The following is a 25,101-nucleotide window of genomic DNA, read 5'->3' on the forward strand; positions in this document are numbered from 1 at the left end:
CTCCTGTTCCTATGCTCACTATTCAGGTTCACTTATGAAGAATGGTGAATTTTGGAGAGATATTAGAGGTGCTCTGTCGAGCAAAAGAGACCACAACAAAAGAAGGATAAGGAGAGGAACTCGGGGAAATTTGGGGACATGATGGGAAAGAATCCAGATTTTCTCACCGCAAGCTTTCCTTCTGTTCTATTGTGATGGACTCCAGGCTCAAACAGTTTTACAGAAACTTCGTGGAAAACCATTAAGTTTTCACATGATTCGCTGGAAGTGGCACGATGAAACAGTGTATAGACCCATGCTGCCTCATCTGCAACAGATGCAGAAAGAGATTCCCAACTTCCAGCTCCGGTACCATAACAAATCAGATGAGGTGATGAAAGAAGATGGTTTACGGGATGACAGGTAAGAAACCTGACACACTGTGAAGTCGGACCCTTACCTCGGCCCTTGACCTCTTTGGTGTACAGCCAGACTAGTCAATTTCTCCCCACCAAACCCCACTGAGACTTCAGCTACTAGCTCTGGTTTGATCATCTCACTGGCTGATTCACTCTCCCCATCCACACACTCCCATTGTTCCAGGGTCATCCTGGAAGACAAAGAAGAGCCTGGCTCCTTAGTTTAGCAGCAGATTTTTACCTCCAATCTCCTCATTTTCACCTACAACACCAAACGTGCGAATGTGTGTGTTTTCTCTCAGTGATTGAGATTGTCCACTTAACTGCCTCAACCACTTCCTCCCCACCTCAAAGTACCCATCCTAGTATTGTGGCAAATGACTGCAATTGGATAGGATTTGCTCAAACTAATTAGGGTGAATGTTAGTCTAAGTTTGATTGTAAAATAACTACTTTTAATGAGAAAGAAGCGCAATCCTGCCTTTGCTAGTTTGATTTAGTCTATTAGTTTGCGGCTGACTAATGGATGCTCAGGGAGATTTTGGTGATCACCTGTTAGAGAAGCAGTGCTTTAATTATTACATAACTAAACACAATCAAATGCTGAAGCTTTGAGCATTTTTTTTTTCTCCTGCAGATTGCTGTATTCGCTCCGATACTTTGGCAAGGTGAACGTCGGGATGGTAATTTCAGTTAGCAATAAGTTATCCAGATTTCATACTGGGAAGGCTGCTGAAGAAAGGACAGGGGATGTGCCCTCAAACTTCCTTTTGTTCATTTTCTTTGACCCGCAAATTTAGCAAAATATTGGGAGCTTTCACTCTGGATTTTATGAACCATATAAATTAAGATTGTCTTTTAATGGATCTCAGCTGCATCGTTACAATGCATCATCTTCTTTCTGCCAGTGGCATTGTCAGCTGCTGTAGGTTACAGGGAGAAGAGCATCATGGCAGCAGACAAGATTCACACTGTTTACCTATAATATTGCACAAAATATAGCTTGCTGCAATCCATAGTCTGCACAGAATTGGTCAACAGTATCACAAAGCCATTAAGCGCTGAATGGGTTAATATTATAACCTGTATATCACTTACTGCCAGGACCTTCCTTTGTATCATGCGTTAAATCTGCATTATTTCAATTTTTTTTTTACTTGGCTTACTGATTGTGGCACAGGCAGAAATTTAACATAAAGCATTAAGCAGTTTGCTAAAATAGGACACACAGGAAATTAAGCCCACATGGCCTCAGTATTACTGTAAGTATCTTAAGTATTGTGAGGGCTAAGCATATTACTGTACATTAAATACTGCTCGAGTTAAAGGTGTAACCCACTTTCAGTACAGTATGTGTTAAGTGTTATTACTGTACAGTGTAGTAGGTTCTGAGGTCTTCAGTATCAGTTTAACTTCACCTCAGTTGATCTCTGTTAATACTGTAAACTTTTCTTTATGGTTAGTGATCTATTGACTGCAAATACAGTTTTTCTGCATCAAAGGTCCTGAGGGTTGAGGGACAGAAATAACAATGCAATTTGTTCTTACAGTATGGTGGAAAGGAGATGCTGGATGAGGGTATCGAAAAGGTGCTGCAGCAAAACCTGCCGCCAGAGGTGAGATTACACACGGATTAATGTTTCCATGACAAAGTATGGGGCTGCTGTCACATTCTTCCTCTATCAGACCCAACTGTAATAACTTGAATTTATCTCTAGTGTAGCAGATTAGAAGGATAAAGCAGATCAGTGTTTGTAGTCATGAAAGAGGCAAGAGGCAACCTGACCTCAAGATGCTCCTTCACCATCAGTAAGGCTCACATTAGAAGCATGATGGAAAACTCATTTAGATGGTGCAACTGCAACGGTGTTCAAGAGTCTTGACACCATCACAGACAGAACAGTCTTGATAAAATCAGTCATTGGAATACAATCACCTCCAAGTCAGACATCACCCTGATCTGCTTTAATTGGATCCAAAGATGTGTGTGTTAGGTGGACTGGCCATGCTAAATTGCCCCTTAGTGTCAGGGGGACTAGCTAGGGTAAATGCATGGGATTATGGGTGGGATTGTGGTCAGTGCAGACTCGATGGGCCAAATGGCCTCTTTCTAAACTGTAGGATTCTATGATTCAAATGGTGCAGTATGAAAGCAGACACAAATATTTTTCCTGATAGTTGGTTTATTTACAAAATGCAGCATTAGCCTCCTAGCTACTAACTTAGTGTCCCAGCAATCTCTCTTGGTCAGTGCTCTAAGTACTTAATTAACGATACATTTCACCTGTATATCTTAACAATATAATTAATATACCATTAACAATCTGAACATATATTATTGTCCCTTCATCACTGCTGGGTCAATATTCTCAATCCCTTTCACAAATATTGCCAAGGGAACACCCTCAGCATAAAATTGCAACACTTCAAGAAGATGGTCTAACATCACCTTTTCAGGGCAATGGGGGAAGGGCAATAAGTGAGACCTTGCCAGCATTGGCCATAGATTTTTTTTAAAAGTCCATAAGACATAGGAGCAGAGGTAGGCCATTCAGCCCATTAAGTCTGCTCTGCTATTCAATGAGATCATGACTGATCTGATATGATAATCCTCAACTCCACTTTCCCGCCTGGTCCCTATAGCACTTGATGTCCTTACTGATTAAAAATCTGTCTGTCTCAGCCTTGAACATATTTAACGATCCAGCCTCTACAGCGCTCTGTGGTAAAGAATTCCATAGATTCGCTGTCCACCGAGCAAAGAAATTCCTCCTCATCTCTGTCTTGAATACGTGACCCCCTTACTCTGTGATTATGCCCACTGGTCCTAAACTCTCCCACAAGGAGAAACAACCTCTCAGTACCCACCCTGTCAAGCCCCCCTGAGAATCCTCTGTGGCTGGAATTTTACCGGCACGCCTGCCCCGATTCTGGGGGCGGGCGAGGCCTGGAGAACGGCATTGGCCTCGGGTGGGATCATACGAATCTCAGGTGAACATGCTGGTAAAATTTCACCCTATGTCTCAATAAGGTCATCTCTCATTCTTCTAAACTCCAATGAGTACGGGCCTGACTCTACTCAACTTCTCCTCATATGAAAATCCCTCCACAGCCGTGATCAACCTGGTGAACCTTCTCTAGACTGCCTCCAATGGCAGTATATCTTTCCTTGGATAAGGGGGCCAAAACTGTTCACAGTATTCCAGGTGTGGTCTAACTAGTGCCTTGTATAGTTTTAGAAAGACTTTCCTATTTTTATATCCATTCTCTTTGAAATAAAGGGCAACGTTACATTTTCCATCCCTATTACCTGCTGAACTTGCATGCTAGCTTTTTGTGATTTTTGCATGAGGATTCCCAAATCCCTCTGTGCTGCAACTTTCTGCTGTCTTTCTCCATTTAAATAATATTCAGTATAAAAGCTAATTACTGCGGATGCTGGAATCGGAAAACAAAAGAGAAAATGCTGGAAAATCTCAGCAGGTCTGGCAGCATCTGTGAGGAGAGAAAAGAGCTGACGTGTCAAGTATTCACGAGTATTTTGAGTTCGAATTCACACCCTTTATTCTCTCTATGGACTGCCATTAGCAGCCTCTCCCCTTGTTTCTGTGGCAATGACTCATCTTTCATTCCCTCGCCCTACAGTATAAATGTCTCCCACTTTCTATGCGTTTTAGCTTTGACAAAGGGTCATCTGGACTCGGAACGTCAGCTCTTTTCTCTCCTCACAGATGCTGCCAGACCTGCTGAGATTTTCCAGCATTTTCTCTTTGGTTAAATAATATTCAGTACCTTTATACTTCCTACCAAAGTGCATAACTTAACATTCTCCTATCTTATATTCCATCTGCCAAGTTTTTGCCCACTCAACCTGTCTATATCACTCCATAGACTCTGTGTCATCATCACCACTTGCCTTTATATCTATTTCTGTGTTGTCCACATAGTTTAAAGTGCCAGGGAAATTCAATAAACTGCCCAAACCAAATGTGTTAAATATATATAAGATTTGTTAATTTAACCGTCAGAATGATAAACCTTCCATGCATATTAACATGGTAGGTACCTTATGTACAAAAAGCTTCTCCAAGCCTACCCAATTGGAGCCTCCTCCCACCTGTCCAACATACCCAAACTCAACCCAATTTAACCTGTCCTGAACAAACCTGCTGTAACTCAGCCCAACCCAGCTCATCTATCTCGATCCAAACCACTTAACTTGATCCGATCCAATTCAACTAAACTCAATCCAGCACAACACAGCCCAACCCCATCTCACTTGACTCTGCAGTACAAAGAACCCTAGAGGTTGGCCAGACAGCATTCTGTTTATCAGTTATTATATTAGCACTCCATCAGATTAAAATAGTGTGGTTATAGCTGCCTTTGGGACATTGAATAAGACAGATAAGTGCACTGGTAAAACATTCTTTGAGAAGTCAATGGAAGTATCCTTTGAACAAAAACTAGTCTTTATCAACTTTAATTTTCATCTAAAGGAATCGGAAATGAAAGCAACTTCTAAATAAATATATCTTATAACATGTTGTGTTAATGCTAACCGATTATAACTTTGTCCATTGTATTTGTCTCTGTTAGGAGGTGCTATTCGATGTACAAGAAACAGAAGTGATCTGCATAAAAAATAACTCAACACAGGTAACTGCTGTTCTGTCTGAGAACAGAGAAGTCATAAATCGATTGTTGAACAAAAAATGTAAATTATGTGCAGATTATGGTAAGGGAGATCATTTCAATGAGCATCAACTACACGTGCGCGTGCACAAAACACACGCGCGCAAAACACGCACGTGCGCGCGCACACAAAACACACGGTGAGTGCTGTCTGACTGAGAGGGATGCTTTTGGAGTTGGGTGAACACAGGGAGTTCGGTGAAACAGGCAGCAGAGGCTACGAGCGAGAGTGCTGATTGGTAAGTGTTTTTTCTTTTTGCTCTTGGCATTGTAGTTGTTGTTCACTATTATAGTGTTTCTGTGTAATTTCTGTGGTTTATAGTTTGAAAAGATTATACTCGGTAGTAACAAAGAGCAGGAAAGAAGGGTTCTAGAAAATTGTATATATCTGAAACAAAACACCTTTCAAAAGTTAAATTGAAAGGGGTAAGACATGACAGGCGAGCTCCAAGCCATGGTTTGCTCCACTTGCTCCATGTGGCAGGCTGGGGACAGTTCCAGTCCCCTGGGTCAGCATGTGTGCAGGAAGTCTTTCCAGCAACAGCTCCTGGAAGCTCGAGTTTCAGAGCTGGAGCGGCGGCGGGAGACACTATGGAGCATCCGGGAGTCAAAGAGTATCGTGGATAGCACGTATAGAGAGTTGGTCACACCGCAGGCTCAGACTCCGCAGGCAGGAAGAGAATGGGTGATCACTAAACAGAGCAAGAGAGATAGGCAGGTAGTGCAGAAATCTCCTGTGACCATTCCCCTGCAACACAGATATACCACTTTGGATACTGTTGAGAGGAATGACCTCTCTAGAGAAAGCAGCAGCAGCCAAACTCGTTGCACCACGGTTGGTTCTGCTGCAGAGGGGAGGGGTAAAAAATGTGCCAGTGCAATAGTTACAGGGGATTCAATTGTAAGGGGAACAGACAGGCGTTTCTGTGGTCGCAAACGAGACTCCAGGATGGTATGTTGCCTCCCTGGTGCTGGGGTCAAGGATGTCTCGGAGCGGCTGCAGGACATTCTGGGGGAGGAGGGTGAACAGCCAGTGGCCGCAGTACACGTCGGTACAAACAACATAGGTAAAAAAAGGGATGAGGTCCTAAAAGCAGAATACAGGGAGCTAGGAAGAAAGTTAAGAAATCGGACCTCAAAGGTAGTGATCTCAGGATTACTACTGGTGCCACGTGCTAGTCAGAGTAGAAATGAGAGGATATATCGGATAAATATGTGGCTGAAGGGATGGTGTCAGGGGGAGGGTTTCAGATTCCTGGGGCATTGGGATCGGTTCTGGGGGAGGTGGGACCTGTACAAATTGGACAGGTTACGCCTGAGCAGGACTGGGACTGATGTCCTAGGGGGAGTGTTTGCTAGAGCGATTGGGGAGGGTTTAAACTAATATGCCAGGGGGCTGGGAACCTATTTAAGGAGTCCGAGAAGGAAGGAGGAAGGACAAAATGTGGGGAGAAGGTTCCAACTACATCAAAAATCAGGAAAAAAGTTAAAAGGAAGGAGAACTCAGGACATGTTATTAATGGAATTCAGAAAGAAGGTACAAAAACTAGCATGAGGGCACTTTCTCTGAATGCTCGTAGCATTGGAAACAAGGTAAATGAGTTGACAGCACAAATCATTGCGAACGAGTATGATTTGGTGGCCATTACAGAGACATGGTTGCAGGATGGTCACGACTGGGAGTTGAATATCCAGGGGTATCAAACTGTTCGGAGGGACCGACAGGAAGGTCAGGGAGGTGGTGTAGCCCTGATATTTAAGGATGATATCAGGGCGGAAGTGAGAGATGATATAGGTTCTATGGAGAAAAAGGTTGAATCCATTTGGGTGAAAATTAGAAATAGTAAGGAGAAAAAGTCACTAATAGGCGTAGTCAATAGGCCACCAAATAATGACATCATGGTGGGGCAAGGAATAAACAAAGAAATAACTGATGCATATAAAAATGGTACAGCAATTATCATGGGGGAATTTAATCTACAGATCAATTGGTCAAACCAGGTCGGTCAAGGCAGCCTTGAGGAGGAGTTCATAGAATGTATCCGCGATAGCTTCCTTGAACAGTATGTAATGGAACCGACAAGGGAGCAAGCTATCCTAGATCTGGTCCTGTGTAATGAGACGGGAATAATTAATGATCTTGCAGTTAGGGATCCTCTTGGAAGAAGCGATCACAGTATGGTTGAATTTAAAATACAGATGGAGCGTGAGAAAGTAAAATCCAATACCCGTGTCTTGTGCTTAAACAAAGGAGACTATAAAGGGATGAGGGAGGAGTTGGCTAAGGTAGACTGGGAGCAAAAACTTTATGGTGGGACAATTGAGGAACAGTGGAGGACTTTCAAAGCGATCTTTCAGAGTGCTCAGCAAAAGTACATACCAGTGATAAGGAAGGACTGTAGAAAAAGAGATAATCAGCCATGGATATCGAGGGAAATAAAGGAGGGTATCAAATTGAAAGAAAATACATACAAAGTGGCAAAGATTAGTGGGAACCTAGAGGATTGGGAAATCTTTAAAGGTCAGCAGAAAGCCACGAAAGAATCTATACAGAAAGGTAAGATGGATTATGAGGGTAAACTAGCTCAGAATAAAAACAGATAGCAAAAGTTTCTACAAATATAGAAAACGAAAATGAGTGGCGAAAGTAAACATTGGTCCTTTAGAGGGATGTGAAGGGGGATGTAATAACTGGAAATGAGAAAATGGCTGAGGCATTGAACAGGTATTTTGTGTCGGTCTTCACAGTGGAAGACACAAATAACATGCCAAAAATTGATGACAGGAAGGCTATGGCAGGTGAGAACCTAGTGTTGGGCAAGTTAACGGGACTAAAGGTAGACAAGTCTCCTGGTCCTGATGGAATGCATCCCAGGATACTAAAAGAGATGGCAGGAGAAATAGCAAATGTACTAGTGGTAATTTACCAAAATTCGCTGGACTCTGGGGTGGTTCCCGCAGATTGGAAAACAGCAAATGTGACACCACTGTTTAAAAAAGGAGGTAGACAAAAGGCAGGTAACTATAGGCTGGTTAGCTTAACTTCTGTAGTAGGGAAAATGCTTGAATCTATCATCAAGGAAGAAATAGCGAGACATCTGGATATAAATTGTCCCATTGGTAAGACGCAGCATGGTTCATAAAGGGCAGGTCATGTTTGACTAATTTGGTGGAATTCTTTGAGAACATTACACATGCAGTGGACAATGGGGAACCTGTGGATGTGGTGTATCAGGATTTCCAGAAGGCATTTGACAAGGTGCCGCACCAAAGACTGCTACATAAGATAAAGGTGCAGAGTGTTACGGGTAACGTATTAGTATGGATAGAGGATTGGTTAACTAACAGAAAGCAAAGAGTGGGGGTAAATGGGTGTTTTTCTGGTTGGCGATCAGTGACAAGTGGTGTGCCTCAGGGATCAGTGTTGGGACTGCAATTGTTTTTGATTTACATAGATGATTTGGTGTTGGGGACCAAGTGTAGTGTGTCAAAATTCGCAGATGACACTAAGATGGGTGGAAGAGCAAAGTGTGCAGAGGACACTGAAAGTCTGCAAAGGGATATAGATAGTCTAAGTGAGTGGGCGAGGGTCTGGCAGATGGACTACAATGTTGATAAATGTAAGGTCATCCATTTTGGTAGGAATAACAGCAAAATGGACTATTATTTAAATAGTAAAAAATTGCAACATGCTGCTGTGCAGAGGGACCTGGGTGTCCTTGTGCAGGAATCTCGAGTTGGTTTGCAGGTGCAGCAGGTAATTAAGAAGGCAAATGGAATTTTGTCCTTCATTGCTAGAGGGATGGAGTTTAAAAACAGCGAGATTATGTTGCAGCTGTATAAGGTGCTGGTGAGGCCACACCTGGAGTACTGTGTACAGTTTTGGTTTCCTTATGTAACCCCCTGCTGACCACTAAATGGGGCTACTATTTAAATATTCAATCAACAGGATCCCGAATTCCTAGCGGTTGATGTTGATTTGGCTAATTCCCTGTTTACCCATAAATGTCAGTACTGTAATCGGAATATCAAAAATAAATTTAGTAACAAATATAATTAATGGACATAAAACAGTGAGCTCTGATCTATAATCGTTGGGGCCCATCCGTTGTGCACACATGGGGAAACTCGTCCTCAGGAACACACTTGTAGATACTGTTCCAGTTGGATTGTATAGTCCCCACCAGTTACTCACGACACCCACACACAGTCCAGAAGAGACATACGTGTGGAAGATGATGCCGCAGGAGGCAGAGGTGCCGCGAGCTATCCGTGCAGCAACGTAGGTCCAGTGCGCTGAAGGCTGTCCTCCTCGGCAGTAATGAAAAGAACAGGCAGGAGAACGCCTGGCTGCCTCTCACTCCAAACCCAATTCTCACTGCCTGGGAAAAGCTCCTCTTCAAAACGTGGCTCTCTCTCGCTGCACACTCCCTGCACACCCCGCAGCTGCTTCACTTCCTGGCGCCTTTTTTTTTTCTTCCCGCCCCCAGAGCAATCCGAGTGGCCCAGCCCACATCACTCAACAAACAGCATCCTGTTCAGCAAACAGGACACTGAAACCCACAAGGGACAAAGAACACTTGTAAATGTCTTCCCCACAAATCCCCATTTTTCTCAGTGCCTTACACTTACTTGAGAAAGGATATACTGGCACTGGAGGGGGTGCAGAGGAGATTCACTAGGTTGATTCCAGAGTTGAGAGGGTTGGCTTATGAGGAGAGACTGAGTAGACTGGGACTATACTCATTGGAATACAGAAGAATGAGGGGAGATCTTATAGAAACGTATAAGATTATGAAGGGAATAGATAAGATAGAAGCAGGGAAGTTGTTTCCACTGGCGGGTGAAACTAGAACTAGGGAGCATAGCCTCAAAATTAGGGGAAGCAGATTTAGGACTGAGTTGAGGAGGAACTTCTTCATACAAAGGGTTGTGAATCTGTGGAATTCCCTGCCCAGTGAAGCAGTTGAGGCGACCTCATTGAATGTTTTTAAGGCAAGGATAGATAAATTTTTGAACAGTAAAGGAATTAAGGATTTATGGTGAGCGGGCAGGTAAGTGGAGCTGAGTCCACGAAAAGATCAGCCATGATCTTATTGAATGGCGGAGCAGGCTCGTGTGCGCCTGCACAAAACACACACGCATGCAGCACATGATACCGATTAACCCACTGCTACTCAATTCAATTGTGTCCTAAATATTGTAGGAATTTCATGTCAGTTTGTACTTCAAGTCAAAAGTACAAATGCAGCAACATTTGACTGTTGCTATCTTTTATTCCAGTAAGATTGTATCACAGCGGTTTCTGGAATCCTGATGGAGTTCCTCCTGTTGTTTTTCAGGTCCTCTTTCGTCATCAATACCCTGAGATCTCCTCAGTGGGACACCGATTGAACAGACGAACACTCTTTGCTTACTGTGTAGCGTAAGTGTATAAACACAAGGCTAAGGGTAGATTTGGACCTTGAATGTGGGCATTGGGGTGGTTGCTTCAATGGTGGGCAGCTGCTCCCCATGTTAATCAAGTGCGAAGTCTGCACGTTGTCTGAATGACCCATACACTCCAAGTTGAAGCAGGGTCCAGGAATCTGGGCACAAGCTGTGCGCTCGTGTTATTAAGAGCTCCGGTTAAGCACTGGCTCAAAAAGTGGCTGTCATACTTGAGTAGCGCACAGCTCATTTTTGGGACAGGACTTTGCAAGGAAGGTTGCCATTACAAAAAGGAGTACCCTTGCCCTTCAATGCCACACTGTCTCTGCCCCCTTCTTGGGTGCTCAGCACAGAATAGGCCTTCACTGGCAACTTGCAGCTGCAACTTGAGTGGGTGATACTCGTGTGCACTGAAGCCCCATTCCAGAGTCTCGAGCACATAATCTGGCAACGACTTCAGAATAATTTAAATGTAATGTAATAATTTCAAAATGTATTAGCAAAATATACAGAACCAAGGAACATTTTTAAATTTAAAATGATATTAAGCTAATGATTTTACCTTTGTAGTATTAACATTATACTTTAATTTGGCTACAGTGCAGTATTTGAAATCCTTTTGTGATCTTGTGTGTTAAGAGGACGTTGATTTATTTCAGGAACTCCCCAGAATCACCACAGACTACATCGTTTGACTGCTTGGTGTATGAATCTAACTTGGCTGAGGAAGCAAATGAAATTATCCTGAGAATAGGTAAGTGTTTTCAGGATCTGTATGCAAGCAGCAGAAATAAATCATCTTCATTCTTCACAAACTGAGAAACAGCATTTGCTTAGTGCAATTTAGTTTGTAGAAAAAGTTTTTAAAAAACTAACTAAAGTCTATCTATAAATAATTAGAATAAGAGCCGGTTGTGTGGACCGCGAGACTGTCCCGAATAGAGGTTTCTGTCTTGAATCTCTGGCTCGGAAGTCATTGACCTGGAGTGTGAGTTAGAGATACTCAGGCACTAAGAGAGGGCGTGGAATACTTGGACAGTTTGCTCCAGACTTCAGTCACACTTCACGGTGGTACAGTGGTTAGCACTGCTTCTTCACAGCGTCAGGGACCCGGGTTCAATCCCCGCCTTGGGTCATTGTCTGTGTGGAGTCTGCATGTTCTCCCCATGTCTGCATGAGTTTCGTCCGGGTGCTCCGATTTCTTCCCAGTCTGAAAGACATGCTGGTTAGGTGCATTGGCCATGCAACATTCTTCCTCAGTGTACCCAAACAAGTGTTGGACTGTGGCGACTAGGGGAATTTTCACAGTAACTTCATTGCAGTGTTAACGTAAGCCTACTTAATGATGCCAATAGATAAACTTTATAAACTTTAGTGATTCTGGGCGGGATTTTCCACACAACCTGCCATGTGTTTTGTGATGGTGGAGGCAGCCCGCCAATGGCCGGTGGCAGGATCTTCTGTTCCTGTCGTTGTCAATGGGGTTTCCCAACTAATGTACCCCCCACAGCCAAAAACCCACAGCAGGGGTGTGCTGGCAGCAGGACCGAAAGATTCCGATGGCATGAATGGCCGGAAGGTTCCAGCCACTGGTTCAGAATGGGGTTGGTGTGACCGATAGCAGACAGAGGGCCCGATTTTACCATTTTGATTCTAAGTGCTGGGTGGACTTGAATCTGGGAATGTTTCAGATCCGACTTTTAAACCCGTTCTCCGGTGCCCTCATACGCATTCTGCCTGAAAAAAAAAAATCAGCGATTCTGAATCGCGCTGCACAAGCCTGTGGACGGGGCTTATCGCACCCGAAACATTGCTGTTCCGATCTGCACCTCCAACTGCGCATGCTCACAAAAGAAATGATAGAATACTGCTCCCCTACCACATCGCGCCCAGGCCGCATAATGCCTCCCTCTGCCCCACACAGACATTGCCCCACCCCCACAGCATTACTGATCCCCTTATCCCCCACCAGCTGCCCGCCACCCAGACTGATCTCAGCCCTCTCCCTTCCCCCCCCCCCCCCCCTCCAATGATCTCGGGCAGAGTGGCAGCAGACCCCCCTTCCCATCCCAATGATCTCAGGCAGAGTGGCAGTAGATCCCCCCCCCCCCTTCCCCCTCTCTCACCTCGGGCAGAGTGGCAGCGGAACCCCCCCTCCCCCTCTCTCATCTCACCCTGCCCCCTCCGCCATACAAATATCAGGCAGGGTGACACCCCCTCCCCCTCCCCCTCCGCACCCTGCAAGTGCTCACTTGCCTCCCCCCCCCCCCCCCCCAATGGTAACAAGCAAACTGCATGGAACTTGCTGGAATGCTCTGCCAAACTGCCTGCAGCTGATTTGCCCTAACGAGGGGCAGCTCTGTTAAAAATTAAAGAATGGACAGGCAGGCAGGCATTCCTGGACAAAATGTGCACACGCCAGCCCCCCGATTCTCTGAGGGCGACCTGGGGAGGCTGCTGGATGCAGCGGAGGCGAGGCGGGACAACCTCTTTTCCCCCCCCAAGAGGGGCTGATGGAAATGCGGCCTGGGAGGACGTCGCTGCCTCGGTCAGTGCCAGGGGGCACTGGCCCCCCCGAACCGAGAAGCAGTGCCGAAAATTGTCAATGACCTCATCCGTGCAGCAAGGGTGAGTGCATCTTCCCCCATATCTCCCCCAGATCCTCCCATCCCCAGCACCCTGCATGCTTCCAGTTCCTGACCCCCAAGCACCTCCTTCCTTTCCCCCCAGTGAGCCCCACTGTTTTTTCCCTCTAAGGGCGGCCACCACCTGATACTCTGCAGGAGTCACACCACCATTTCTTTCATGGCTCCTTCTGTCTCCACAGGAGAAGACCGAGCACAACACCTGTGAGAGGGCGAAGACGGGGTGGTGAGCCAGACCTCCAGGTCCTCACCCACTTTGAGGAGCGGGCGCTGGAGCTCTCCAGAGAAGGGGAGATGCGGGCTATCAGCGACAGCATGATCGGGATCCCGTCAAGACGCGAGCACCTGTCATTCCTTCACTCACTTTGAGGCAACTTCTCAGGGGGACGAGTTTCGGGTGCGAGGGCAAGGTTTAAAGGAGATGTACGAGGCATGTTTATTTGGACTGAGGGGGTAGTGGGTACCTGGAACTCACTGCCGGGGGAGGTCGTGGATGCAGATACGATAGTGACCTGTAAGGGGCATCTCTGCAGCCGCACGAATGGGATGGGAATAAAGGCATATGGTCCCCAGAAGGGTAGGGGGTTACAAATCAAACGGGTAGCCTGGCCGCTACAGGCTTGAAGGGCCTGTTCCTATGATGTAATTTTCTTGGTTCTTTGTTCTATGTTCAACGGAGAAATGTGAATCATGCATTTCGCATCCTGGATTCCTCTCCCTCCCTTGCACTTAACCTTGTGTCCTGTGTTGCAGGGACAGATTCGGACGCCCCAGGGCCTTCTGGGCTACAGGCCCACAGCTGCAGCTCCCGCCCCTCCTCGTCCAGACAGCTCGGACGAGTCCTCGGAGGATATGGGTGAAGGGACCTCCGAGGGTGGCACCATTTTGGCTTCAGCTGCCATACTGACACGTCGGTGGGTCCAGTTAGTGTTGAGGCTTCTGGGTCACTCTCTGGTGAGCACGACACATCTGATAATGTACATCGGATGAAAGAGGTGACGTCCGAGGCCTCTGGCATGTGGGGGCCTGCTGGAGGCAGGGACTCAGCTGGCCCCAGGCTACATGCTGATCCTCTGAGATCACTTCTCCCTCAGCTGCTGGAGATGCAGCAACAGAGCCAGGGAATGCAGGAGGGACTGACGATCACACTGGACCAACTGCGAGGCTGTTGGAAGGAGTCCCAAAGCTTTCAGGTGGACCAGCTATTGCCTGTCTTACATGCTTCCCAGGCCAACACTGCAAGGGTGGCATCTGCAGTGGAAAACCTGGCGCAGGGTATCCTCACCATGAGTGGCAGGCTCCAAGCTATGACCGAGTCACAGGAGGCCACAGCAGAGTCCCAGAGGGCCGTGGCCAACTCACAGCAGGCCACAGCTGATGGACTGAACAGGCTTCTCGAGATTCTGTGGCTCATGGCTGAGAGGCTCGAGAGCTTGCAGGCGACCCAGCGGGACAGCGCTGAGACACTGGGCTATGGCAGCAGCCGTTGAGAACATGGCCCAGTCTCAGAGGGCCATGGCTGAGGGCTTGCGGTGTGTGGCTCAGTCTCAAAGGGCACTTGCTGTGGCCATTGAGAGGTGGCTCCCAACAAGTGGCCATCACAGAGGGCTTGACCACCATGGGTAGGACGCAGATGGTCCTCCAGGACTGGCAGTGCCAGGTGACACCAGAGCTTCTGGAGCTCACTGTAGAAGCACCGCTGTCCCATGCAGTGACTCAGAAGCCCACAGGAACCCCAAGGGAGAGGAAGGGCTTGAGCCCATGCCGCGGCCTTCCAACCAGGAGACTGTGGCTGTGGCTACACCTTCTGACGCTCTCCCCCCCGCCCCCCCCCCCCCCCCCCATCTCAGGGATGAAGAGGGTGTCATGGAAACATCCCAGACATCTGGAAGCAGGCCAGGGCCCTCAAGGTCCAGGGCCTCGAGAGGACACCCACCACGCATTTAAACACCTTTATTGTAAATAAATGTTTTTTCACCACCCACCTGTGACTAATTTGTCTCGATTATGAATCCTCTTCCATTGATCATCCCTCCAGCCTGAGGGATGCTTCATGTTGATGTCAGTTGGGGAGGCCCCTCAATGCTGTGTCACTGAGAAAAGGAAGCCATTGGTTCTCCAGAACCCATGAGCAATTCCCTCCTATCCCCCACCCCACATGCCCCAGGACCCTGTATGGGAGTTTCAGATCCCTTATCCACTACACAGACGTGGGCCTAGATGTCAGCATGCATGCAAAGCTCAGGTAGGAGTCAGACTAGGTTGCACCTAGGGCATCATCATAATGGTGCTTAGCAAGTTGTCATCACCCTCCTGCCTGCCAAAAAACCTGCTGACACAGAGTACCCAGTCCCACCACTCTGGTATGACAATGTGCAGGATATAGAAAGAATTTGGGGGAGTGAGGCGATGGGATGAAACCCATAGACACAAACCCCCTCGCAAGTGAACCGCCTGGTGATCAGGGCCTCCCTTGCCGCCTTCGCATGTCTCATTTGGGCTGCCAGCCCTTGAGCGCCTGGTTGGTGTTCCTCTTCCTCATCCTCCTCCTCTTCCTCCTCCTCCTGCTGGTCATCCTCCCCAGCGACGGCCAGCTGGTCAGCCTCCACATCTTCCTCCTCCTCGAGGTCACCTCTCTGTAGAGCCAGATTGTGCAAGGCACAGCACACGACCACTATTCAGGAACAGATCACTGGGTGTATTGGAGGACCCCACCAGATCGGTCCAGGCACCAGAATCGCATCTTGAGGAGCCCAATTCACCTCTTCACTATCGCGTGGGTGGCTACATGGGCCTTATTATAGCGGGTCTCCATCTCAGACACAGGCCTCCACGCAGGAGCCAACCTCACAGCCTGGGCTCCTCCTTAAATGCCTCCAGGATGTCCGAGCTCCTGACGATGAAGCTGTCGTGCACGCTGCCTGGATGTCTGGTGCAGACGTGCATGATGGTCATATTATGGCCGCACACTGGCTGAACATCCAGGGAGTGGAACCCCTTCCTATTTACAAATCTCCGTGGATTCTGTAGGGGGGCCTTGAGGGCGACGTGTGCAGTCGATGGCCTCCTGTACGTTGACTGCGAACCCTGCAGCCTGGACTTCCTGCTGTGCCTGGTCCAGGTTGAAATTGATGAACTGGTCTCTAGGTGCCAGGCCCTGCTACAGGTTGCACAGGTATTGCACGGTCTCCTTTCAGAGTCGGAGACGTCGGCGGCGCACAGTGTCCGACATCTGCTCGAAGGACACTCGTGCACGGAACTGCCGGGGTCTCTGCTCCCTCCTCCTCCTACACTTCTCATAACCCCCGGTGAATGGCGGCCACCTCTTGCCTCTGGCGGTTGTCTCCCTCTGTTCCTGGAAGTGGTAAGGCCCGGGCCTCCTGGGCCCGCAGTTCTTCCTCCTGCTCCTCCTCCTCCTCAGCTCCAGCAGCAACCAAAAGAACAGCAAGATCGATTGGTTGCATAGAAAAAGCCATGTTGTCACTCTGACGGCAGGAGGTGGGGGAAGAGGGGAGATGGTGAGGAACACATGTAGAGGTTATGGAACGCTGCCTGCCCCTAGCACATCAACAGTCACCGTCCATACCTCCCAATTCCCCCATGCTCCCCATAATCACAGACCCCCCAATTCCCTCAGCCACATGCTCCCCACAATCACAGCTCCGCCCCCCCCCCAATTCCCTCAGCCACTTGCTCCCCACAATCACAGCTCCTTGCAAAGTTGAGAGGCTGCAGCAGTGCAAGTTGCAAGGGCTTTGTGCACATCCTTCAGCTGGAAGTGTGCTGACTGCACTATGACCCAGCAGCACTGCAAGACCCGAGGTCAGTGCCGAGACCCAGGTCCATGCTGCAAGTCAGACATCGGAGACTCTGCTGAGCAACAGCCCCCCCACCACCGCACCCCCCCCCCCCCACACACACACACACATACTCAGAGAGCCCCCACAGACCCGAGACAGAAAATGGCCGCAACAACAGGACACCCGTGAGCAGCAGAGAGCTCACTCCTCACTAACTCTCACTGATGGAGTGCCCGAATCAGACTTTTATTGAGCATGTCTGATTTGCGCCGATTCGGGATTGGTAAACGTGGTGGTAAAGGGGGAAGTGCTGGTAAAGTTGGACGTCCAACCCATTAATTCAATTTAAATTGTCTTTGTGCCCATTTTGGGCGCAGTCCAGATCGTGGCCATTTTAGCCCTTGGTAAAGGGGGAACGGGCGCGGAGGCCTTCGTGGATTGCGTTACTCGCCTCACGCCCGACTTTACCAAGTTTTTGTGCCCGAAGATGGGCGCAACTTGATGGTAAAGTTGGGCCCAGAGTATGGGGAGGATGAGAAACCATAGAAACTAATTCAATGGAGAAACTTCTTAATACCTGCAGCCTCCCATCCATTGACTCTGTCTGCACTTCCCACTGCCTTGGCAAAGCAGCCAGCATAATTAAGGACCTCATGCACCCCGGACATTCTCCCTTCCACCTTCTTCCGTCGGGAAAAAGTTACAAAAGTCTGAGGTCACATACCAACCGACTCAAGAACAGCTTCTTCCCTGCTGCCGTCAGACTTTTGACTGGACCTACCTCGCATTAAGCTGATCTTTCTCTATACCCTAGCTATGACTGTAACACTACATTCTGCACTCTCTCGTTTCCTTCTCTATGAATGGCATGCTTTGTCTGTATAGCGCACAAGAAACAATACTTTTCACTGTATGTAAATACATGTGACAATAATAAATCAAATCAAACAAAGATAAAAACTGTCAGAAGGATAGCCAGAATATGGATCATGGCATCCATGGAAGGGTAATGTGGTAATTGTGAGGGATAAGATCAGTAGAGCGGCAGAAGGCAGGATTGAGAGTCCCCAATGGTTTTTTAACTTTTTGATGACAGAGCAAGAACATCAAACTGACTTGAAAGAATATTGTGAAGGGGGTATTGTGGGACAATACAGGCAAGAGTAAGAAACAGGTCCTGTTTGGAGAGACAGGAACTAGGAGCTAAATTATTACAGGACAGGTGGTCAATGATTATGACCACTGGATTATCACCCAACCCATGTGCAAATTGGTTTATGGATAAGCTGGTAAGAGAGGTGAATGCATAGTTGAAGGAGTGGTGTGGGAAAGAGGCATTCATATGTACCGCTGGAGTGGCATTCACCTGAAGCAAGCTGGGACCTGGGTCCGAGCAGAAAGGGCAGTAAGTAGTGGGGCTGAGCTCGGGTGGAAAGGTAGCTTGGGCAATAGCTTGGAAAAAAATATCAAGGTGATTGGTTTGATTGTCTGAAATTGTGGATGAAGGGAAAACTGAAAGGTATAAATGAATTACGCCAGGAGAAGAGAAATAGGGAATATGTGAGTAAAACATTAAAGCAGAAGAACAGGTTAAGGTGCATGACCCAAATAAATATTCTTTATTCAAGCACAACGAGTATAAGCAGTATGTTGAATGAATTATAGGTGCACATTCATCTTGGCGGCAATGACAAGGTAGCCATTATGGGGACCTGGATGCAAGGCAGCAAGAACTGGAAACTATATGACGATAAAAAGTGTAAGAGTACATTTAAGAGGGTATGAGATAGCAACATTTAAAAAGCATTTGGATAAGTACATGGATGGGAAAGTATTAGAGGGATATGGGCCAAATGTGGGCAATTGGGACTAGCTGGGAGGGCACCCTGGTCAGCATGGACCGGTTGGGCCGAAGAGCCTGTTTCAGTGCTATATTCTCTATGACTCTTAATATATCAGGTCTGTGGGAAAATTAGGGAAAATGGTAGAGGGGAGGAGAAGCCTTAATGATTTGAGGATGAAATTACTTCCATAATATTAGACAATATAACAAGAAATAGAAAATTATTTAAGATTAGTGGGAGTTGTTTATAGGCCCCTTGTAGTAACTGAAATAATAGCTTATATAAATACTGAGATTAGATCATCAGGTTTTAATGGAAGATTTCTACTTTCATATAGTTTGAAATATTCAAGACCAGCAGATGTCAGAGGTGGTGCATTTTTTTATCATGTGTCTGTGCCCTAGAGCCTGCTAGTTTAGATTTAGTAATGAGTAATGAGCGAGAATTGTTAAACAGCCTAATGGTACACAATCTTTTAACTAATACCTACCATCATATGATTGAGTTCAATAGTGTTTGAAAGGAAGAACTGCAGGACGGTTACAAAATTCTAGATTTGGGTAAGGCTAATTTCAGTGGAACAAGACACTAAACTGGGCAAATCTGTTCATGGATAAATGACAATAGATCAGTGGGAAGTGCTCAAAAAGGAATTTAGAGTAATACAGAACTAGTTTATAGATCTAAAAAGCAAAAGAAAATCTATAATTAAAGACTATATAAATAATATAATTAAATTATACAAAGAGCAGGTTATGTTAACTATAGTATGTCAGAGCTTGTGGATAGTGAGACTATCTCAAAGGATCACATCTGTAGTCGAGGTTTCTGTCTTGAATCTCTGGCTCAGAAGTCATTGAGCTGGAGTGTGAGTTGGAGACACTAAGAGATGGGTGGAGTACCTGGACAGTTTGCTTACTTACCAAAAGAGAAAGCCATGGGCAGTTAAGAGAGAACGTGAAATTAAAATAGCCATCCAAAAATACAAAAAAAAAGGATGTAAAGAAACGTGCAAGGCAAACTCCACTGTGTGGAGTTTGCACATTCTCCTCGTGTCTGCGTGGGTTTCCTCCGGGTGCTCCAGTTTCCTCCCACAGTCCAAAGATGTGCAGGTTAGGTTGATTGGCCATGCTAAAAATTGTCCCTTAGTGTCCTAAGATGCGTAGGTTAGAGGGATTAGTGGGTAAATATGTAGGGATATGGGGGTAGGGCCTGGGTGGGATTGTGGTCGGTGCAGACTCGATGGGCCGAGTGGTCTCTTTCTGTACTGTAGGGTTTCTATGATTTCTATGATATCAGAATCAACACAAAATGTTTACAATTGTATCAGGAAAGAGAGGGTAGTCAGAACCATGTGAGTCCTTGAAAATGAAAAACAATGCACTCTCCTTGTTCTACCTCAAATCCTGCTCTACCCCAGAGTCTCGACATTTCCATTGCTGCTTTTGAATTTCCCATTTCTGAAATCCTTCATTTAAAGTTCTGTCTTACTGCCCTATTTATTCAATTCATCAGGATACTGCCCCCAGCCCAGTGTAATCCATTTCAAAAGAGAGGGGAGGATGTTGCCAATGTAGCAGCAAGGGAGATGCTAGTGATATTGGTTTAGATAAAAAAAACAAATAGACGAGAGGGATAAAATAGATATTTTTAGTTAATTTACAGGAAGTTAGGGGCGGCACGGTAGCACAGTGGTTAGCACTGCTGCTTCACAGCTCCAGGGTCCCGGGTTCGATTCCCGGCTCGGGTCACTGTCTGTGTGGAGTTTGCACATTCTCCTCGTGTCTGCGTGGGTTTCCTCCGGGTGCTCCGGTTTCCTCCCACAGTCCAAAGATGTGCGGGTTAGGTTGATTGGCCAGGTTAAAAAATTGCCCCTTAAAGTCCTGGGATGTGTAGGTTAGAGGGATTAGCGGGTAAAATATGTGGGGGTAGGGCCTGGGTGGGATTGTGGTCGGTGCAGACTCGATGGGCCGAATGGCCTCCTTCTGCACTGTAGGGTTTCTATGATTTCTATGAGTGTCACTGGCTAGGTCAACATTTATAGCCTATCCCTAGTTGCCCTTGAGAGGGTGGGGATGAAGTGCCTTCTTGAACCGCTGCAGTCCCTATAGTATAAGTACAGCAGATTTCCTTCCCTGTGAACTAAATGGATTGTTACAACAATCGACAATTGTTTCATGGTCATCATTAGACTTTAATTCCTGCTTTTTATCGAATTCAAATTTCACTATCTGCCATGGTGGGATTTGAACCCAGGCCCCCAGATCTTGAACTACTACATTGAATTGCTAATCTAGCATCAATACCACTGTGCCACTGCCTCCCAGGATTGTTATTTGGACAACTGTTCTTTTCAATCTACATTAATGATCTGATAAACTAAATGGTACAATTGTAAAGGGGGTGCAACAACAAGGACAGCTGAGGCTATATGTGTGTAAATCTTTGAAGAGCCAAGACAAATTGAGAAGAGTGCTGAAAAACCATGTTAGATTCTTGGCTTTATCAATAGAGAGTAATAGAGTGCAAACAGCAAAACTCAAAGATGATCATCTCTGGACTGTCCCTTTTATAACACTGATTAGGTGTCAGACCTGAGAACATAAGAAATAGGAGTAGGAGCAGAGGCTGTTTGCTCCTGTGAGCATGCTTCTGAAGCTGGAGTATTGTATTCAATTTTGAGCCCCCCACTTTGGCAGGAATGTCACAACGTTTCAGAGGATGCAAAGGATCTTTACCAGAATAGTACCAGGGATGGCAGACCAGTTATGTGGAGACAGGAGAAGTTGTGATCTCCTTAGAGCAGAGAGGTTTAAGGGGAGATTTCATAGAGGTATTCAAAATCATGAAGATGTCTAAAAGAATAAATAAAGAAAATAATGGTTTCCACTGAGTAAAGAACTTCTCAACCTGCCTGAGATTTCAATCTCTGAAACTCACTGGCTTATAAACTGCACAGAAGTGATTATCTGTAAATTTGTGTAAGCTTGTGGAAGGAGGTTAACTCCAGGCAATCCTCCCCACATATTAATAAGATGCAACCGAGGCTTTTCTTGGTTGAAACTTTGTCCTTCTAATCTTTCAGCTGCAGGGTTCCGACACACCGAGTGGTTCGTATGACGGAATGTCGGAGGTGGCCAGCTGGTTTTGTCACCTTGTTGCACAATTACCTCATCTGACCTGATTTATGCTGCAGAGACTGTGCAAGTGTGCTGTGGAAAGATGGAGGACTCCTCGCATTCACCACCAAACATCAACAACCAAGGAGGACCCATCACTCTGCAGCACGGGACTGAGGGGCATCTCTACACACTTGTAAATTTAATGGAGACGTCACTGCTTGTGATCAGATTCTCCTTATGAAGGGGAATTTTAATGGAGAAACAGAAAGGTGGTCTCCAAGTTATCGGCATTGTTTCTTGTATCCAGTCAAGCACAGGTATTTGACTTAACATGAAGTCACTTGGGGCACCATTCTCTTTCTCTACCTCCAGATGGTGGGCAGGAAGCAGTTTTGTACTATTCCCAGTTCCAGCCTTATTGCCAGGATTATTTAATGTATTTGTGCTGATGTCATATGATGTTCTTAACTTGTGTCAACTTACTGCCATGTGCCAGCTGTACCAGTGACAGACCGAAACCTATCAGTACTGCCTCCTACTGTACAAAGTAGTGCAGGCACACCAGTTTAGACGGACAGAGTCTCTGTGCCATTTAGTATTTTTTCCACATTTCGATTGGGCACAGTGTAAAAATATTACAAACCCACCATGACAAGCTATTGAAAGGATTAATCTGGGGGCGGGGTCTGTTTGTATTATTTCACCAGACAAAGCGATGCTGTGGGCAGTCTAGGATCTGCAGCACGACAGTATTTCACACCCTTGTACTGGAATCCTGAGTGAGCCTCTCTAAAATGGAGAGAATGTGGTGGTACTGCCCCGGCTCAAGGACAGCCCACTGCGCACAGGGACCAAGTATTACCACTCAGTAGCAGCAAATGCACTGGCGAAGAAAACTTAAATGCAAAGCCACCATTTAGAGCTCAGCTTGAGTTCAGAGCAACTAAAAGTTTCCATGACTCTGCTGCCAATCTGTAATGATTTGGGTGATCCCAATTAAAGCATGGCATTTGTCTCACTTAAAACTGGTGGGAACGTATGAAGACATAATTAAAGGACTAATGGAATGTTGGTCTTTATGTTAAAGGGACTGGAACATAAAGGGACAGAAGTGATGCTTCAGCTGTACAGAGCTCTGGTTAGACCTCATCTAGAGCACTGCATTCAGTTCTGATCACAACTGAGAGGCTGCAGCACAAATTCTCCAAATGATTTGCGAGCTAAATGGGTAAAATTACCAGACAGCTTGTATAAATTAGCTAGCTGAGTAAGTGATTTATTAGGGTGGATAGAGGGAAACTATTCCCTCTACTGTGGGAATCTAGGGCAAGGGGACAATCTTTAAGTTAGAGGCAGGCCATTCAGAAGCATTTCTTCACATAAAGGAGAGTTGGAATCTGGAACTCTCCCTCAAAAAGCTCTTGGGCCTGAGGGTCAATGATAAATTCCAAAGCTGAGATTGGCAGGTTTCTGTCGGACAAGGCAGATAACGTACAGATCTGCCATGATCTAACGGAACTGGTTCAAAGGGCTAAATATTCTGCTCCTATTCCTATGTTCCAGTGCCCCTGGACCAGCAAGGAGGCACTGGTCTCTCTCCCTCTCTCTCCTGCTCACGACCCACCTTTATAGGGCTTGTGGTTAGCTGTGAGGCATTATGTGATCATATAAGGTTCTTGCCTTCTGTGCTTATGAGTCAGTGTGTTTCAGTTTATGAGAGTGGACTGGACCCTTGGGCTTAATTGCAGGGAGCAGCTATTGTCTGTAGAACTGTTACCCTAGCTCAAGTTGACATATTTGGGTGGGAGGTGGAGAAAGTTGGCAAAATGAACCATTTTACTTCCCTATGATGACCAGCGTGTAAATCTTTTGAATGTCAAATGCCAGTGAACAAATTTCTGCTCCTGCTCTCTGTAAAGGCTTGAGGAGGGAGTAGTTTAAAATGATCTTATGCAATATATATTTTGTTTACCGATATACTTCTATTGATAAAAGATTCTGGGTACGGGAAAGTAAGAGAGATTTCAAAAGAAAATGAAGTAATTATCTGAAGAAAAAAAATTGCAGGGCTAAGGGGAAAAACAAGAAAACGGGGACAAGGTGAATTGCTCTTGCAAAGAGCTGGCACAGACAAGAGGCTGAACGGCCTCTTTCTGTGCTGTAACCATTCTATGATTCTAAGTATGAAGGCTTTGGGTGCGAATCCAAATTGAAAATGGGGTATTGGATAATGCAGTTTTATGCAATAATTGTAGGCTGTCAGCTAAAATGATCTTCAATAAATGATGGGAGAAGGCAGAAACCTTGTGTGACCTTGTATTTATAATGGCTTTCATCACCTCACGACATTCCAGCTCACGTTACAGACAATGAAGTACTTTTGAAGTGTAGTAGTCACTCTCACATTGCATTGAACAGGTTACAATCCCTGGCCAAACCCCCAGGTTGTTGGTGAGATCCAGTTAGGGACAAATTGTTTAAAGTGGACAAAGTTTGAGAATCATAGAATCCTTACAGTGCAGAACGAGGCCATTCGACCCATCATGTCTGCACCAACTCTCCGACAAAGCATCTAACTCAGGCCCATCCTAAACCCGTAACCCCACATTTACTCCACTAATCCCCGCCCCTACACCTCTTAGGACACTGAGGGTCAATTCAGCATGGCCAGTCCATGTTAACCTGCATCTTTTTTTATAGAAACCCTACAGTGCAGAAGGAGGCCATTCGGCCCATCGAGTCTGCACCGACCACAATCCCACCCAGGCCCTATCCCCACATATTTACCCGCTAATCCCTGTAACCTACGCATCAGGACTCTAAGGGGCAATTTTTAACCTGGCCAATCAACCTAACCCGCACATCTTTGGACTGTGGGAGGAAACCGGAGCACCCGGAGGAAACCCACGCAGACACAAGGAGAATGTGCAAACTCCACACAGACAGTGACCCGAGCCGGGAATCGAACCCGGGAACCTGGAGCGGTGAAGCAGCAGTGCTAACTACTGTGCTACCGTGCCGCCCCTGAACATCTTTGAACACCTCAGTGAATAAAGCCACAAGATTCCATGAGTTTTGAAAATAAATTTCACTATACAAGGTCAGAAATGTGAAACAATTTACAATATCTTATATTCTAAAATTCAGGATAAATGAGGTACATGTGA

General features: G+C 46.2%; 1 protein-coding gene across 3 annotated transcripts in view; it reads left to right on the forward strand.

The window, feature by feature from the left end:
• The window catches only part of LOC144501480 (uncharacterized), an 83,682-nt gene extending 59,429 nt beyond the window's left edge, over positions 1-24,253 (forward strand). For all 3 annotated transcript variants that reach the window (XM_078225266.1, XM_078225268.1, XM_078225267.1), the window contains 7 exons: positions 206-402; positions 1,036-1,081; positions 1,949-2,014; positions 4,998-5,057; positions 10,436-10,518; positions 11,183-11,277; positions 21,898-24,253. In XM_078225266.1, the coding sequence (XP_078081392.1) occupies positions 206-402; positions 1,036-1,081; positions 1,949-2,014; positions 4,998-5,057; positions 10,436-10,518; positions 11,183-11,277; positions 21,898-21,932 (582 nt within the window). In that variant the 3' untranslated portion in view covers positions 21,933-24,253. The remainder of the gene's footprint in view (positions 1-205; positions 403-1,035; positions 1,082-1,948; positions 2,015-4,997; positions 5,058-10,435; positions 10,519-11,182; positions 11,278-21,897) is intronic.
• The last annotated feature ends 848 nt before the right edge of the window (positions 24,254-25,101 follow it).

Source organism: Mustelus asterias, chromosome 12 (genome assembly GCF_964213995.1).
Source record: "Mustelus asterias chromosome 12, sMusAst1.hap1.1, whole genome shotgun sequence".
Lineage (NCBI taxonomy): Eukaryota > Metazoa > Chordata > Chondrichthyes > Carcharhiniformes > Triakidae > Mustelus > Mustelus asterias.